This window comes from Notechis scutatus, chromosome 1, assembly GCF_049901735.1.
Source record: "Notechis scutatus isolate UNSWTSFEM ecotype Mainland chromosome 1, rNotScu1.2, whole genome shotgun sequence".
NCBI classification, from domain to species: Eukaryota; Metazoa; Chordata; class Lepidosauria; order Squamata; family Elapidae; genus Notechis; species Notechis scutatus.
Genome location: NC_142009.1, coordinates 9,165,582 through 9,183,151, shown reverse-complemented (window position 1 = coordinate 9,183,151; position 17,570 = coordinate 9,165,582). Strand labels below are relative to the sequence as shown.

Sequence of the window (17,570 nt, the reverse complement as noted above, 5' to 3'; positions counted from 1 at the left end):
CTGAAAATATGACCTACCCTGAAAGTAAGTCCTAGCTTGATTTTTACACGTGAGCCCAATATAAGCCCTACCCCCCAAAACAAACCCCAATTAAGATCCTGCCCACTCCAGAGTGCACGGGTAAAAATTAAACTAGGGTGGGGATAGTGGGGTGGAGCTGCCCTACTACTTACCTTTGGACAGTTGTAGCCAGGCCTCGCACACCTCGCACACCTGCCTCGCCAGCCCATTTCTTCTGCAACCAGCAAGGCAGGCAAGGCTTTCCTGAAGGCCTCTGTAGCTGATAAGAAAGCTCTGGATCGATCCAGAGCTCTGTTATCGGCCGCAGAGGCCTTCAGGAAAGCCTTGCCAGCTGCGAAAGAAATTCCTGGAGGCCTCTGACAGCAAAAAGGAGGCCGGGGGCGACGTGTGCAAGTGAGGTTAGTCAGTGGATGACATCCCCCGTAAATAAGACCTGGTACCCTTTTTGGTGGCAAGAAATATATATAAAACACGGCAGGATGGCACTGTAAAATGTGACCTTTGACCATTTTTCACACTTACAACCTTTGCAGCATCCCCATGATCACGTGATCAAAATTCACACGCTTGGTTCATACTTATGACGATCACAGCATCCCGGGGTCAGGTGATCCCCTTTTTGCGACCTTCTGACAAGCAAGTATGAGTCGGAGGGCTGTCTATTGCTAGCCTTGCAAAAGACTTTGAAGACCTGCTTTTTCTCCCAATCGATGGAAAAAGATAAAAAGAGGATGGCACATTGTGGTTTTAAATGTTCTGTGTTTTATAACTTAAGGAGGTGATAAGCCGCCAAGGAAAGCCAAGGGAAATTATCAAAACCATCAAAAAGCAAAAGTTAGAATATTTTGGACGTGTGATGCGATGCCCAGAAAAATACGGCATACTTCACTTCATCCTCCAGGGAAAGATGGAAGGCAAATGAGGTCCAGGCAGAAGAAGAACATCATGGCTTCAAAATCTAAGGGACCAGTTTGAACAAAACTCAGCAGCACTTTTTCATGCGGCTGTTGATCAAAATAGGAGATCGCCAACATGATCGCCAAACCACAAATATTTTTGTTGGGCATAATGCCAGAGGGCTATAGTAAAGGGACTATATACCTAGTCTTGCCTGTTATTGACAGCAGTGAAGATTGTATTTGCACAATACTGGAAAAAAAATGACAACACTCCATCAGATGAGGATGTAATTTGGAAAATATTGGATTGTGCAGAGATGGACACATTAACATTAAAAATAAAGGACAAAGAGGATACAGTATATTTACTCAACATGGAATAGATTTTATGAGTGGTTAGAGATAATAGACATTAGATGAAGAAAGATTATGGCTATGTACGAACTAAATATAAAAAATGGTTTATAATGATAAATATGCCAATATAACCAACAGGATTACAAATAAGCTAATATAAAGAGAAATTCAGTTAAAACTATTCTGTTACACCATTACTATTGTTATTAGTATATATGTTACTATTTCTTTTTGTTCTTTTTCTTTTCTGTAGATATGCTCTGACAATACACTGTATTCAAAATGTTTGTATGTGTGTGTGTGTACATACACACATACATGATCGCCAACATCCGATGACGGATAATGGCACAAGAAGAGATGTTTTATCCAGTTGAGTTTTATAATGTTTAAAATGATTTTATACAGGAAGTATAAAACTTAAGAGCCACTGGTGTCACGACCATTCCACCTTACAATGAGACTGAAAAAAAGTCCTTACTTCTGACCGTTTCTCACACTTACAACTGTTGCAGCATCCCAAATGTATTTACCATACAGGTAGCCCTCAACTTACAAGTCATTTTGGACCGTTCCAAGTTACAACGGCACTGAAAAAAGTGACTTATGACCTTTTTTTCACACTTAACGAACATCCCGGTGGTCACATGGCCTCCTGCAGCCCTCTGCCAACAAGAATGGAGCTTGGGGAGGCCACACACAGCTCGTCCGTGCTTCATTTTCAGCCGCGACAGCCTCCTGCCAGCAAAAACAGAGCCCGAGCCAGCCGCCTACGACCTCTCCAAACTGTTTTTGTTGGCAGAGGGCTGCAGGAGGCAGTTGCAGCCGAAAACAGAGCCTTGATGAGCGACATTGATGACCTTGATGGCCACGCCCACCCCAGCCAAGCTCACCTGCGGCCCCGAGGTCAAACACAACCCTGATGTGGCCCTCCATGAAATCGAGTTCGACACCCCTGGTGTCAGGATTCCAGCGATCGCCCTAAATTAATCGTAAGCCTCAAGGGCAAACTTCAAAAGATTTATTACGAGTGACATGCCAGCATGACCTGTATGAAGCCGACTCTCTGAGACATGTAGGATATGTTTTACAAGTTGACACCTGGTCTAGATGATTTACAAGGTCCCTTCCAACTCTGTTAATCCGAATCTTAATTTTGGATTGAGATTTGCCCAGTGGTGGTCGAAAGATGGACGGCTATCTAAACGGTTTAAATAAATAAACATTTAAGGGCTAAGTAGAATGCTGGTCAGGTGCCTGCTCCCAACTCACCCTTGCCCCCAGTGCCATATCCCTGGATTTCTCAAATTGTTCTTTGAGAAGATCAAAGGTCTTTGAGGAAGGACCTTGTCAGCTTCTTCTCTTGCGCAAAGCAAAGACCTTTGATCTAATCCAACATTCATCTGTCTTATGTCACAGGCAAGGTTGCCCTCTCTTTGCAAGCATGCTCTGGTCCTCTGAACACCTCTCAGGGATTAGGAAAACTGCCCCAAAGCTGCCTTTTAACAATACAGGACATCTTAAAGCTAATAATAAATAATGAACCCAGATAAATTTTTTAATAATCAAATAAAAATTGGTGTCTTCGAACAGCTGGGGAAAATGCTGACGTGTGTGTGTGTGTGTGAATACCCAAGGTTGACACTGAAATGTAATCCATAAGACTGGAATTTACATCATAAATTGGTTGTAAAGTTACAACGGTCAGTGCCATTGTATCTTTGAGCAATCTCCAAATGAACTGTTGTAAGTCAAGCACTTCCTGTATACCACCTTGGGAGCCTGGAGAATAATAATTACAGTTAAGACAGGTTGATATGTTTGTATTAATTAAGGCCATCCAGGAATATACCTGCTTTCTATGGTCCTTAGTAGAGTTACGTAGCTGGCCCTTTCAGTGATTCGGACAATCTTAAGATTTGGAAAACTTCCCTTGAGGTCATCCAGCCCAACCAGGGATGGGCTGCTACGGGTTCGGCCGGGTTTGGGAGAACCCATAGCTAATGTTATGGCCGGTTAGAGAACCGCCAAATCCCACCCCTGGCTGACCTCTCCCATGCCTCCCTTCCAGTGGTGGGATTCAATTTTTTTAATTACTGGTTCTGTGGGCATGGTGTGGCTTGGTGGGCGTGGCAGGGGAAGGTTACTGCAAAATCCCCATTCCCTCCCCACCTCACTAACCTGCTTTCCAGCTCCGTTCTCCTGTGCAGGGCAACCAAAGAAGACCCAGCCGATCAGCTGGGACTCAATGGGAGGCAGAGAAGAGATGGGGGCGGGGCCAATCAGAGGTGGTATTTGCCGGTTCTCCAAACTATTCAAAATTTCCGCTAACCGGTTCTCCAGAACCTGTCAGAACCTGCTAAATACCACCTCTACTCCCCTCCCACTCTACTCCACCCCTCCCAGGAATCTCCACACGGCCCGTTTTGGATGCGAGGTAAGTGGAGGGCCCGTGTGGAGGCTTGGAGAGGGCAAAAAACAGGCCTCCTGTAGGCTCCAGAAGGCCAGAAACAGGCCCGTTTCCAGGCTCCAGAGGGGCTCCGAGCCTGGGGGAGGCCCCCCCCCGTGGTGCAAGACCCCAACTAGGTCACGCCCACCGTGGCCACGCCCACCCAGCAACCGGACAGAGAACCGGCTGCTGGAATTTCTGAAGCCCACCGCTGAGCCCAATCCCACCTACAGTGTAGGAAACCAAATGAGAGCAACCCTGACGGGCAGCCTCCAGGTGAAGGAGAGCCAACCACCTTGCTAAGTCATTCGTTCTATTTTCAAACTACGTTCCTGTACTTTTTTAGGACTAATCCCATGTCCGCTCTGAGATAATTATCAGAAGTTATATTTAAATATAATCTACCTACAGATCCAACAGTGACCTTTATAGATGCAAAAGCTTCTTTTATAAGTGTTCCACCTTTCCGAAGTATCTTCATAACACTCCCGTTTTTCCAGTGCCGAGAGGCTTAGCGCCCTGGTTGTGCCCGGCAGGCAGCGAGAGCTGCCTTGCACACTCAGATGTCCCTTCACCACTATAAAGCACTTCACTTTCCAAGGCAGGCGGAGCTGGTGTGCAATCTGGCGTAAGGATGCAGGCACCACCAAAACCCCAACATTTTAAGCGGCCAAAATCTTGTACAATCCTTGCAACTCTCACCCACGAGATATCATCCAGGACACCAAAATGTAGGAAGATTTGAGCCATTTTTATATGGGTGTTTTTTAGGTTGGGAATGTATTCCTGGTGCGATATTGTGCTTCCAGTCACCGTGCATTGAAAGACCAGTGTGACTTCTTTAATACAGGTAGTCCTCAAGTTACGGCAGCAATTGGGTCTAGAATTCCCACTTCTAAGTGATGTGATCATAAGTACAATTTGTTTAATGACCATTCCAAGTTATGACAGTGCTAAGGGGAAAAAAACACAGGAGGGCCAGGGAAAGAAGGTATAGGGTATGTGTGTGGGGGTGCAGGGGACCTGGGACCTTCCTTGCCAGCTTCCGCAGACTGGGAGGGACAGTCACAAATGGCAATCATGGGACCACTGACATGGCAACCGGCTGTAAACATAGCGCAATATTAATGCAATATCAGGGGTCAATTCAATGTATAGAATGTGAAGGATGTATGTTTGTGTTTATTTTCATAGTCATAATGTACACTGAAGATGGTATTTAATTGTGTTGTAAGAGGTGCAATGACAATAAAGTAAGCTAAACTAAACTAAATGCGAGCTGGCTGCCAAGACTCAAATGTTACGCCCATGTCTGCAATGGTCACGAACTTTGAGGACCAGTTTTTGTGCCGATATGGACAAAAACTGCAGCTGCCACCAAAAAAGTGAACACAATCTTTTTTGTTGTATAAACAGAGGCATAGAATCAAAATCATGTGAAGTATTAGGTACGGCTTTTATAAAGCCTTGGTAAGGCCACACCTGGAATACTGTGTCCAGTTTTGGTCAGCATATTACTAAAAAGATGTTGAGACTTTGGGAAAAGTGCAGAGAAGAGAAACGAAGAGGATTCAAAGGGCCGGAGGTTAAAACATATGAAGAACGGTTGCAGGAATTGGGTTTGGCCCGTCTAGAGAAAAGAAGGACTAGGGGGGACTTGATTAGCAGTATTCCAGTATTTGAAAGGCTGCCACAAAGAGGGTGTCAAATTATTCTCCAAAGCACCTGAGGGCAAGAAAAAGAAACAATGGATGGAAACTAATCAAGGAGAGAGGCAACCTGGAATTAAGGAGAAACTTCCTAACAGGGAGGACAATTAAACAGTGGAACAGCCTGCCACCAGAAGTTGTGGGTGCTTCATCATTGCAGGTTTTTAAGAAGAGATTGGACAGCCACTTGTCTGGAATGGTATAGGGTGTCCTGTTTAAACAGTGGGCTGTACTAGAAGAGCTCCAGCTTTATTCTGATTGATTGATTGATTGATTTGAATGCTATTTATGCCACCCTGTAAGAGGAAAACTTGGCACAGACGTCAGAGAAATAAAAATTGTACAGGTACTTCTAGACATACAACCATTCGTTCAGTGACAATATGAAGTTACAATGGCACTGAAAAAGTGACTTATGACTATTTTTTACACGTCACTGCATCATCCCCATGGTCACATGATCAAAATTTGGATGCTGGGCAACTGGCACGTATGTTTATGTTGGTTGCAGCGCCCTAGGGTCACGTGACCACACTTTGAGAACTTCTGGCAAGCAAAGTTAAGGAGGAAGCCAGATTCACTTAAGAACCGTGTTACTCACTTAAGAACCGTGTTACTCACTTAACAACTGCAGTGATTCACTTAACAACTGTGGCAAGAAAGGTCATAAAACGGGGCAAAACTCACTTATCAAGGGTCTTGCTTAGCAACTGAAGTTTTGGACTCAATTGCAGTAGTAGGTCGAGAACTGATAAGACCTTGATATGGAAGTCCTTGGTGCTCTCAGACTTTGGTGGTTTGCAGGCAAGATAATTCATTCGCCCAACCCGGTCCCTTCATCACGAAGGACAGAAAGTCCTTGAGTTACAACATAATGGAGCTTGCCCATTGCAGTCATAATTCATAGTGTCATGTCATGTGACTAACACGATTTCACATTTTTGCAGAGGTCATTAAGGGAAAGAAGAAGAGAAAAGAAAAATAGCCGAGGGCTGAAGGCCAAAATTATTTGAAAATTATTTCACCTGTCTTACAACTGTCGGTATTTGTGGGAGTGATGGGGAGAATTGCCAACAATAAATGGTGAAAACAGTCTTACAGCGTTGCTGTGAAAGTTCCTTTGTATGTGCATTGTAACATTGCATGGATACATGAAAGGGACTGACCTTATGGAGTGACCTCCAGTTCTTCAGATAACAGATAATCAGAGTTGGAAGGGACCTTGTAGGTCATCTAGTCCAACCCCCTGCCCAAGCAGGAGAACCTACACCATTTCTGACAAATGGCAGTCCAATCTCTTCTTGAAAGCCTCCAGTGATGGATGAAGCTCCCACAATTTCTGAAAGCAAACTGTTCCATTGGTTGATAGTTCTCTGTCAGAAAGTTTCTCCTTATTTCTAGGTTGACTCTCCTTGTTCAGTTTCCATCCATTATTCCTTATCTGGCCTTCAATGCTTTAGAAAATAGCTTGACCCTTTCCTCTCTGGGGCAGCCCCTCAAATACTGGAAGACTGCTATCATGTCTCTCCTGGTCCTTCTCTTCATGTCCCTTTCTTTCTAATGACAACGTTGCAGTCGTGAACAATTGTAAGTCGAGGACTACCTGTACAGTCCACCTTTTCTCATTGTGATTGGCAAGTGTCAGTTGCTGCACAAATACTGGTGTTTTTAAATAAATAGTGTTTCAGAACGAATGGCTTACTTTATTGCATGGCCTTGAAAATGGCACATTATTGTATAGTGACTTTTGTTGGACATGGTTCCACTGCAAACAACTCACTGCTGAGGGGATGACCTCAGAAAGGAACACTTCATCTTCTACATTATTTGTATGTCACGTTAGAATAAGAATAGAAGAGAGCTGGAAGGGAACCTGGAGGTCTTCTAGCCCACCCCACTTCTGGACTCCATTCCTTCCTCCTTGGAAGAGCTTTAAGAAGCACATGTTCAGACGTCCCACAACTCCAGGAGCCGTAAGGTGGTTCTCTGCTTCTCATCCTTGAGACAGGTCGGAATAACAGAGTTAGAAGGGACCTTCGAGGTCTTCTAGTCCAGCCCCCTCTGCTATACCATTTCAGACAAAGGACTGTCCAGTCTCTCTTCTTAAAAACCTCCAGTGATGAAGCACCCACAACTTCTGGAGGCAAGTTTTTCCACTAATTAATTGTCCTCACTGTTACGAATTTTCTCCTTAATTCCAGGTTGCTTCTCTCCTTGGTTAGTTTCCACCCATTGTTCCTTGTCCTGCCCTCAGGTGCTTTGGAGAATAGCTTGACCCCCTCTTCTTTGAGGCAGCCCCTCAAATACTGGAATACTGCTATCATGATAACCCTGATCAACGGTAAATTACAGCTAAGCATGTATGAAAGGGATTGGCCTTATAGAGCAGGGGGGTCAAACTCAAGGCCCACAGGGCCACCCTGGAAACGGCGAAAGACTGGCCTGCAGTGCCTCTGCCAGCAAAAACAGAACTCGGGTGGGCTGCACACAGCCCTCTTGAGCTCCGTTTTCATTGGCAGAGGGTTACTTACAGGAGGCTGTTGCAGCCGAAAACAGAGCTCAGGAGCCTGTTTTCTCTGGCCGGGGGCTCGGGCCACCACAGGCACCCCTGACACGAGTGATGTCGAGCTGACCACACCCACTCTGGTCACGACCACTCTGGCCCTCCGAGGTAAAATACAATCCTGACGCGGCCTTCAATGAAATCGAGCTTGACACCCCTGTTATAGAGTGACCTCCGGTTCTTCATGGGTCTTTCTTTCTAATGACAATTAGATGCCGCAGCCATGAATGGTTGGCTATGGGTGCAGTTTTGCTGAAAACCAGAAGTTATTGTTGTACAGTAACTTGTGGCTGTGTTGACAAATGCTCGAAGTGCGGTCACACAACCACACTGGGTGCAAGCATTCAAAACTTCCAATCCAGATCATAAGCCCCCTTTTTTACAGGTAGATCATAACTCTGAACGGTGGCAAGCAATTAGTCATAAGTCGAGGACTACCTGTTAACATTATCAAGAGCACTGATGATGTTACCTAGTTAGGATAATGAAACATCTGCAAGAAAACTGCCAAGTCCAGCCTACCATTCAACTCTAAAATATAAATATTTTATCTTTTACTAGAAGGATATACCTGTGCTTCGCTACGAAAATATGCGATCAGGCAAGTTTTTGGGAAGAAAAATAAGGGGAAAAAATTTCTGCCTCTGCCTACCACAATCCATCGGTATTCATCTGGCTAATGTCCTGTCAGTGTGTGAGAGTTGAGGGCTGTTTGGAAACTGAAACAGTATTTGCTGTGTGAGCAAGAAGACAGCAAGGAGCCTGGGTGTGGCTTAGCTCAACTGCAGTTGGAACAGGTCTCTTTTCAGGTGGGAAGGGGGAGTAGAACTCCTTAGCATCAGAGCATGTTAATAATAATAATACAGGAAATACTAATAGCTCTGGTGGTCATTTTGAAAAATCCTTTCTTAGTGAGCACCTAGAAGCCAAAAGGAACATAACGTGCCAAATTTCAAGTTTCTAGGCTTTGCGGTTCTGGAGATTTTGTGATGATGCGTGAGTGGCATTTCACTTTTTTTATATATATATAGATAGATTGGAGATCCAGGTATTTTCTAATCCGCCACTGGCGCAGTCCAAGAATTTTTTCCCCTTTTTTGCTGTTTCCCAGTTCAAAAACTCTCTTTTGCGAAACGGCACCCCAGGCGTTTTAAGGCAATTGCCACCCTCATCACAAAATTGCACTCCCGAGAGACACACCCACCGCCGCCTTAGAAAGCACCACTGGCAAGACGATTAAAATAAAAAGTGCTTTCAGTTTTACGGCAAGTTCACCACGCCATTCAGGCGAGATCAAGGGCCCCTTTCAAGTGGTAAAAATAATAATAGTGAACTATTGTTTTCCAGGCTTCGGCGGAGAAACTTCATTTAATTCTTATTTAATAACAAGGCTGGGAAATTATAATCCGAAGCATACAAAGGGTAACAGGTTTCCACCTTGGTTAATGTTGAACGATCTCGGCTCAGCAGGGCAGTTAAATCGGTCTTGGTGATACAGGGAGTCTTCAACTTACAAACATTTGTTTAGGTCAGGGGTCTCCAACCTTGGCAACTTTAAGGCTGGTGGACTTCAACTCCCAGAATTCCCCAGCCAGCAAAGCTGGCTGGGGAATTCTGGGAGTTGAAGTCCACCAGCCTTAAAGTCCCTAAGGTTGGAGATCCCTGGTTTAGGTGACCATTCGAAGTTACGAAGGCACTGGAAAAAAGTGACTTATGACCGTTTTTCGCATTTACGACGGTTGCAGCATCCCCATGGTCCCCTGATCCAAATTTGAGTGCTTGGCAACCGGATTGTACAGGCAAGCCCATGAAATAACGACCACTACGGAGCCCAAAATTTCTGTTGTTAAGCGAGATTATCTGTTTGGTGAATTATGCCCCATTTTACGACCTTCCAGGGCATCGCTGGAGTTGATTAAGTTAGTAAGACGGTTGCTAAGTGAATCTGATTCCCCCCCCATTGACTTTGCTAGTCAGAAGGTCACAAAAAGGGGATCACATGAACCCCCCGGGACACTGCAACTGTCATAAATGCAAGTCAGTTTCCAAGCACTTGAATTTGGGGGATGCTGGAAATGTCGTAACTGTGAAAAACGGTCATAAGTAGCTTGTTTTCAGCGCCGCTGTAACTTTGAACAGTCACTAAGCCAACCGTTGTAAGTCGAGGACCTGTATTTATGACAGTTGCACTGCCCAGAGGTCACGTGATCGCTATTGTAAAACTTCCTGGTCGGCTTTCAACAAGCCAAGTCAATGGGGGAGGGGGGGAGGAGACAGAAACTGGTTCGCTTAATGACCAAGTGATTCACTTAACAACTGCAGTGGCTTGCTTCACATCTGTGGCAAGAAAGGCAAAACTCACTTAGCAACAGAAACCTCGGGCTCAATTGGGATAGTTCAAAGACTACCTGTATTAGGCATTTAATGTGGAACTTTTTCCAAGCAAGCCAGGAACTTTGTACAAGTAAGTCCTCAAATTACCGCAGTTCATTTAGTGACCGTCCAAAGTTACAACGGCACTCAGAAAAAGTGACCTATGACCATTTTTTCACAGTTACGACGGTTGTTGCAGGGTCTCCACGGTCATGTGATCGAAATTCAGGCATTCAGCCACTGACTCGTATTTATGACAGTGGCTGTATCCCAGGGTTTGCAACCTTCCAACAAGCAAAGTCAGTGGGGAAGTTGGATTTACTTAACCTTTTTTTTGGGAATTATTACCATCTGGCAGCCGGTACAGGATAATAATAAAATCAAGGACAAATAGGCTGAAAAACAGCTTCTATCCCAGGGCAGGAACTCTATTGAATCTACTATATAGTGTAATATTAATGCAATATCAGGGGTTTTCAATTCAATGTCTGGAGCGTGAGGGATGTCTGTGTTTATTTTCATGGTCAGGATGTGCACTGAAGATGGTGTTTGATTTCATTGTACGAGGTGCAATGACAATAAAGTAAATGTAAACTAAACTAAACCATGTGGCTAGCTTAACAAGTGCAGTGATTCAACTCAACAACTGTGGCAAGGTAGGTCGTAAAATGGGACAAAACTCACTTAACAACTGTCTCGCTTAGCAGCAGACATTTTGGGCTCTATTGTGGTCTTAGCTCAAGGACTATCTGCACGCATTGTGTTGGAGGCACTCAGCAATCTGGACCGGTGATCCAGAAAGGTCCCTCATTGGGAAACTGGGGTCAAAGGAAGAATCTTTCTCTTTAAAGTCCAAATTCTCTGCCTGGATTTCCCCAAGCTGTTGATCTCCAAGCCAACAGGTCATTGTCTGAAATGGTATAGGGCAGGGATCTTCAAACTTGGCAACTTTTGAAACTTCTAGACTTCAACTCCCAGAATTGCCCAGCAGCACGGCCGACTGAGGAATTCTGGGAATTGAAATCCACAGGTCTTAAAGTTGCCGAGTTTGGAGACCTCTGCTATAGGGTCTCCTGCTTGAGCAGAGGGTTGGACTAGAAGACCTCCAAGGTCCCTTCCAACTCTGTGATTCTGACCTGTGATTATTCCCATCACTCAATGCAGCAGATGGAAATCGCACTCCCAGCATCAAAGTACAGGTTGCCCTTGACTTCCAATCATTTATTTAGTGACCGTTCAAGATTAACAGTGGCACTAAAAAAAAAAGTGATTTACACAATCCAGGCCTTGCATACACAAGGACTGTGGGTTGAAGCATCCCTAGGGTCACGTGACCGAAATTCAAACGCTTAGCAACCAAGCGTGTATTTATAATGGTTGCAGCATCCCAGAGTCATGTGACAAAGGGCTTGCTTAATGACCTCATGACTCGCTTAACAACTGCACTGAACCCTCTATCAACCATGGTTTAAAAAAAAAAGTCTTCAAATCCAGCACGAGTCACTTAACTGCCTTGGTTAGCGATGGAAATTCTGATTCTAATTACAGTCATAAGCCAAGGATTAATGACCAAGATATACCGAACAATAGGAAAATTGGGGGCTTTCTCATTCTATCCATTGAATCGCCGATTTAGACCGAGGATACTAGGCCCTACTCCTACTGGCCTGATCCAATGGCCTGATCTCCAAGTAGAGGTTGGATGACCTACCCAAAATAACAAGCAAGCAACTTAAGATGGAGTTGGAAGTAGTGGTTCAGGGCCTGGGTAAAAGAGTTAAAAAGAATAGAGCCCTCTGTTTATGATGAAATTTAAGGTAAAGGGAGAAAGAAAGAAAGAAAGAAAGAAAGAAAGAAAGAAAGAAAGAAAGAAAGAAAGAAAGAAAGAAAGAAAGAAAGAAAGAAAGAAAAAGAAAGAAAGAAAGAAAGAAAGAAAGAAAGAAAGAAAGAAAGAAAGAAAGAAAGAAAGAAAGAAAGAAAGAGAGGAAAGAAAGAGGGAGGGAGGGAGATAGGAAGGAAGGAGGGGGGAGGGAAGAGAGGGAGGGAGGGAGGGGGAAGGGAGAAAGGATAGTAAGGGAGGGAGGGAGAAGATAGGAAGGAAAGAAGGAGGGGAGGGAAGGGAGACAGGATAGGAAGGGAGGGAGGGAGGGAGGAAGGGAAGAAAGGAAGAGAAGGAAAGTGGGAAGGAAGGAAGGGAGGAAGGAAGGGAAGAGAAAGGGAGGGAGGGAGAAGATAGGAAGGAAAGAAGGAGGGGGGAGGGAAGGAGGGAAGGGAGACAGGATAGGAAGGGAGAGAGGGAGGGAGGGAGGGAGGGAAGAAAAGAAGAGAAGGAAAGGGGGAAGGAAGGAGGGAGGGAGGGAGGGAGGAAGGAAGGAAGGAAGGAAGGAAGGAAGGAAGGAAGGAAGGAAGATGAACAGATTGGAAGAGTATTAAATGCTGGTAAAATGCTTAAATATTTTGGGGGTGTCACCTTCAATGTTAGGAAGAAATTCCTCTACAATATTGGCATTTGGTTCCTCTCAGAAATTGGGATCTTTCCTGCCCAAATCTCTATCTTGCAACAACAACAAAAAAAAATCACCCCAACCTGCAAAGGTTCCCCTGCAACCCTCTACCCCCTTCCTTCCTTCTAAAATAAAAAAGGAAAAAAATAAAATTAAAATGCCCATCCTTCAAAACGAAGGCGTGCAAAGCCGGACAGGTGTGCAAAGCAACCAAAGTTCACTCTCCACCCCGTCAAGAGAGTTTGAAGGATACCGAAGGAATCCTTCCCCCCTCCCCCCCCATCACCACAGTTGCATTTGTGGGTCCTTTATTCCCCCCTCCCCCACCCCATATCCCACCCCACCCACAATGCCGCCCAAGGCCTCCGACGGGCGATATATAGAGGTTCCAAAATGGCTTCGACTCTCCGGCTTAAGGCCTCCCGAGTGAGGGCATGTGTGTTGCCCGTGTATGTGCGCTCGTGCTTGCGTGTGTGTCTGTGCGTGCACGTTGTCTCCCAGATGTGGGTAAGGGCACAAAAAGGCGTTTGGAGGCAACCCCAGTGTACCAATTACCGCAAAGGGAGGGCTCCAAGGCGTGGCCCCGGAGGCCTTTCCAGAGTCTGCCGAGAGCATTGCAAGGAAAGGAGGAGGAAGGAGGAGGAGGGGGGGTTGGGGGGTGGAATGGCTTGCTTGGGGATTGCAAAACACCCGTTTGTGGCGCGTTGCGAGCCCTCCCCGCTGTGCCCCCCAGCGCAGGGTGAAGTGGCCCGGGACTCGCTTACCGTCAGGGTGTCGTCGATGTAAAGGGGGATCTGCAGCCTCTCGAAGAGGAATTCTTCCTCGCTGTCTCTGCAAACGGCCACCAGCCGCGCCATCTCTGTTGCCGTTTGCTCTGCCTCTTCCTTCCAAAGCCTGAAAAGCAGCCAAACCCAGGGCAAGTAAATATAAGCTTGAGTTCCTCTGCCACACTTTCACCAGCAGGGGGGAGAAAATCACCCTCCTTAACCGGGACAGATTCGACAAAAGAGGAAAGTGAGAGGAGGAGGAAAGAAAGGGAGGGGGGCAACACCTCATCTAGGTGCTCCTTGGATGTTTTTTTTTTTTTTTACCTACGGCTTTTATTTATTTTTTATATTTTTATTTGAGCCAGAAGAGGGGGTGGCTTTCAGGACGTTAGCCTAGTTTTAGAAGAAGATATGAAGTAACATTTGCAAGATTTGGGTTTGGACAGTCTACAGGAAAGAAGGACCAGGGTGACATGATAGCAGCATTCCAGTATTTGAGGGGCTGCCCCAAAGAAGAGGGGGGTCAAATTATCTCCCAAAGCCCCTGAGGGCAGGACAAGAAGCAACGGATGGAAACTAATCAAGGAGAGAAAGCAATCTGGAGCTAAGGAGAAACTTCCTAACAGGGAGAACAATTAACCAGTGGAACAGCTCGCCACCAGAAGTTGTGGGTGCTTCGTCATTGCAGGTTTTTAAGAAGAGACTGACAGTCATTTGACTGAAATGGTATAAGGGTTTCCTGCTTGAGCAGGGGGCTGGACTAGAAGACCTCCAAGGTCCCTTCCAACTCTGTTATTCTGACCTGTCTCAAGGATGAGAAGCAGAGAAGCACCTTACGGCTCCTGGAGTTGTGGGATGTCTGAACATGTGCTTCTTAAAGCTCTTCCAAGGAGGAAGGAAGGGAGTCCAGAAAATGTAGGTCATACAGACCGGCTGGAACACACCCATGGCTAAGTACAAGCACTTGAGGTTTGATTGCGGGTGTGTGAACTTGCATGGATTGTTTCCCATAGACCCACAACAAAGTGGGGAAAAAAAGTTAACAGTACAGATCATCTTGTGAATAGAGGCAGTCCTTGACCCACGGCCACAACTGAGGCCAACATTTCTGTTGTTAAGCGAGACATTGGTTCGGGGAGTTTTGCCCCATTTTACGACACTTTTTTGCCACAGTGACTTCACCGCAGTTGATAAGTTTAGTAACATGGTTGTTCAGTGAATCTGGCTTCCCCGTTGACAGTTTTGTTTGTCGGAAGGTCGCAAAAGGTGATTCCCACGACCTTGAGACACAGCAAAAGTCATAAAACTGAACCAGCTGCCAAGCATCTGAATTTTGATCATGGGGATGCTGCAAAAGTCGTCACTATGGGGGAAAAAACAGTCACACAAGCCACTTTTTCCAGTGCCATTGTCACTTGAAACAGTCACTAAATGGACTCCTGTTAAGTCGAGGACTACCTGTACATTATGCACAGATTTCAGGATGATTCATTAATCCAGATCCGAATGAGTCCACCCTCAGCCTGGCCGCACTGAAAAGCAAACTAATTCGCAATGTTGGGGACAATAACACACGGGCAAACAACAGATACCAACTCAACAATAAACTGTTCCAAATTCGGTTACAGAAAACACGACTTCAGCAACAGAGTGGTCAAGGCCTGGAACTCACTCCCTGACTCTGTTGTCACAGCCTCAAACCGCCAAAACTTTAACCTTAAATTGTCTACTGTGGACTTCACTCCATTCCTAAGAGGGGGCTGTCAACGTTCCAGAAAACCTCCATTCCAACAAATAACTCCGAGTCAGACATCCTCTCCAAGGTTCTTTTTATTAGAGTGGTAAACTGGCACATCTGGGAAATCCCGAATCTGAAAGTTCTGGGTTTCCTTGCAATAAGTAAAATATTACAAATCCGCCTCCTGCACCCCTCATGGCATCCCAGGCCCCAATCACCATCTGCCCCCACTTGACACGTCCTCTCACCCAGGTGCAGAAATAACATGACCTTGACTTAGAAGAAGAATGCTATTATGTCTAACCACATACACTCCAAGACATTCCCCCCTCCCATTTTCCCAGGCTCAAGAATGTGGCAGTGTGGAAGCGTTTGGTGCTAATATGGCTTCCAAAGTTGACAGGGGCACGCATAAGTGCACCAGCATGCCTACCGTCCCTATCCTACTCTTCCCATTTATTCGTACTCAATTATGATGTATATACTTATACCGGTTTATATTTATATGTTTATATGTTATGTTCAGACTTATACTTGTTTTGTCATACTGGCTTGACAAACTAAACTAAATAAATAAAATAAAAAATAAATAGTGTTGCGTCTCAACCTGGCTGCTCAGAACTAAGATTAGGGAAAGACAGAGGTACCAGCATTGTGTCAATGTTTCCTCACACGTGAGGCGCTCAGAATCATATTAGCAACTGAAACACAATTAAAAAAAAATACTTGGCAGTTAAAAACATAGGTGAGTTGGACACCGTGGGGTTGCTGTTAAAACACAACAAAACTGGGGCTTTTCCACTGAACAACATACATAACCAAGCCAATTAACTATGCTTCTGTACCAGGGGTCTTCAAACTTGGCAAGTTTTAAGACTTGAGGACTTCAACTCCCAGAAGTCCTGAGCTAACATGACCGGAGGAGGAATTCTGGGAGTTGAAGTCCACAAGTCTTAAAGCTGTCCAGTTTGAAGACCCCTGGCCTATGCTTTGAGGGATTTTTGGCGCTCTCTGAGCTTGGTTGTTTCCTTGCAGATGTTTCATGACCCAAACCAGGTAACACTGTCAGTGCTAGTCGATGATGACTAGTTGATTATCACTGATCATGTTACCTAGCTGGGTCATGAAATGTCTGCAAGAAAACAACCAAGCTCAGAGAGCACCAAGGAACCCTCATGTCAACCCTGAGCTACAAATACTCTCCTTTAGCAACCTAAGCTTTTTTAGTGTTCAGTTTAAACTTAGTATATATTGCATGAACCCAGCTTATAGGTTGGGACAGGGTACACATTCAGAAAATCCAGTTTTTAAAATATATCGCTGCCCCCACCCGTCCAGCATACACATATAAGCGGAGCCATTTTTGTGAGAGGAGGGGCACCTAAATTTTAAGCCTGCCTTAAATCTCCACTTCATTATTCTTAGCAAAGGTCTCCCCTCTGGGCTTCACTTCAAAGAATAGTAAAGGACTGAAGACTTTAAATCAGCACTGATGACACTCTAAATAACATACGTGCTCATATCTTCTTTACACATTCACAAATTACAATTCTCTTTACCAGAGTCATACAGTTTTAAGTTCCCTCCAATTTTCCCTTTTCCCATTTCTACCTATCTGAAAGAAATAAATTTATTTCACCACATATGTAATAGATGCAATGCAGCCTTGCAAAAAATAATAATAGTCCAGTAACACAATTTTAACAGAATGCTAGAGTTGGAAGGGACCTTGGAGGTCTTCTAGTCCAACCCATTGCTCAAGCAGGAGACCATATACAATTTCAGACAAATGGTTGTCCAGTCTCTTCTTAAAAACTTCCAGTGTTGGAGCAGCCATAACTTCTGGAGGGAAGCCGTTCCACTGATAAACTGTTCTGTCAGGAAATTTCTCCTTAGTTCGAGGTTGCTTCTCTCTTTGAATTGCAACCTGGAACGAAGGATAATTTTTTAAAAGTGCTGACCTTCCTCATTTATCAGCCGGAAGACTCAAATCCAGGAAGTCCTCGTTGGCACTTACACAACGTCTGGCCAACAACTTTTAAATCGGTTCCCAATGGAAAGTCAAATGGGTCACTGAACATCGTTATAGGAAGACGTATAAATGACTCCATACAAATGTGCCTCCCACAACGACAATGGACAATCCTGAACATGATTTCCACCTCACATAGTGCCTGCCGAGACTCTGTG

The 17,570-nt window shown here is 45.0% G+C and overlaps 1 protein-coding gene across 12 annotated transcripts in view; it reads right to left on the bottom strand.

Annotated features, from left to right (window-relative positions):
- The window catches only part of GGNBP2 (gametogenetin binding protein 2), a 69,173-nt gene that overhangs the window by 42,385 nt on the left and 9,218 nt on the right, over window positions 1–17,570 (bottom strand). For all 12 annotated transcript variants that reach the window (XM_087956465.1, XM_087956516.1, XM_087956501.1 and 9 more), the window contains exon 2: window positions 13,640–13,769. In XM_087956465.1, the coding sequence (XP_087812591.1) occupies window positions 13,640–13,732 (93 nt within the window). In that variant the 5' untranslated portion in view covers window positions 13,733–13,769. The remainder of the gene's footprint in view (window positions 1–13,639; window positions 13,770–17,570) is intronic.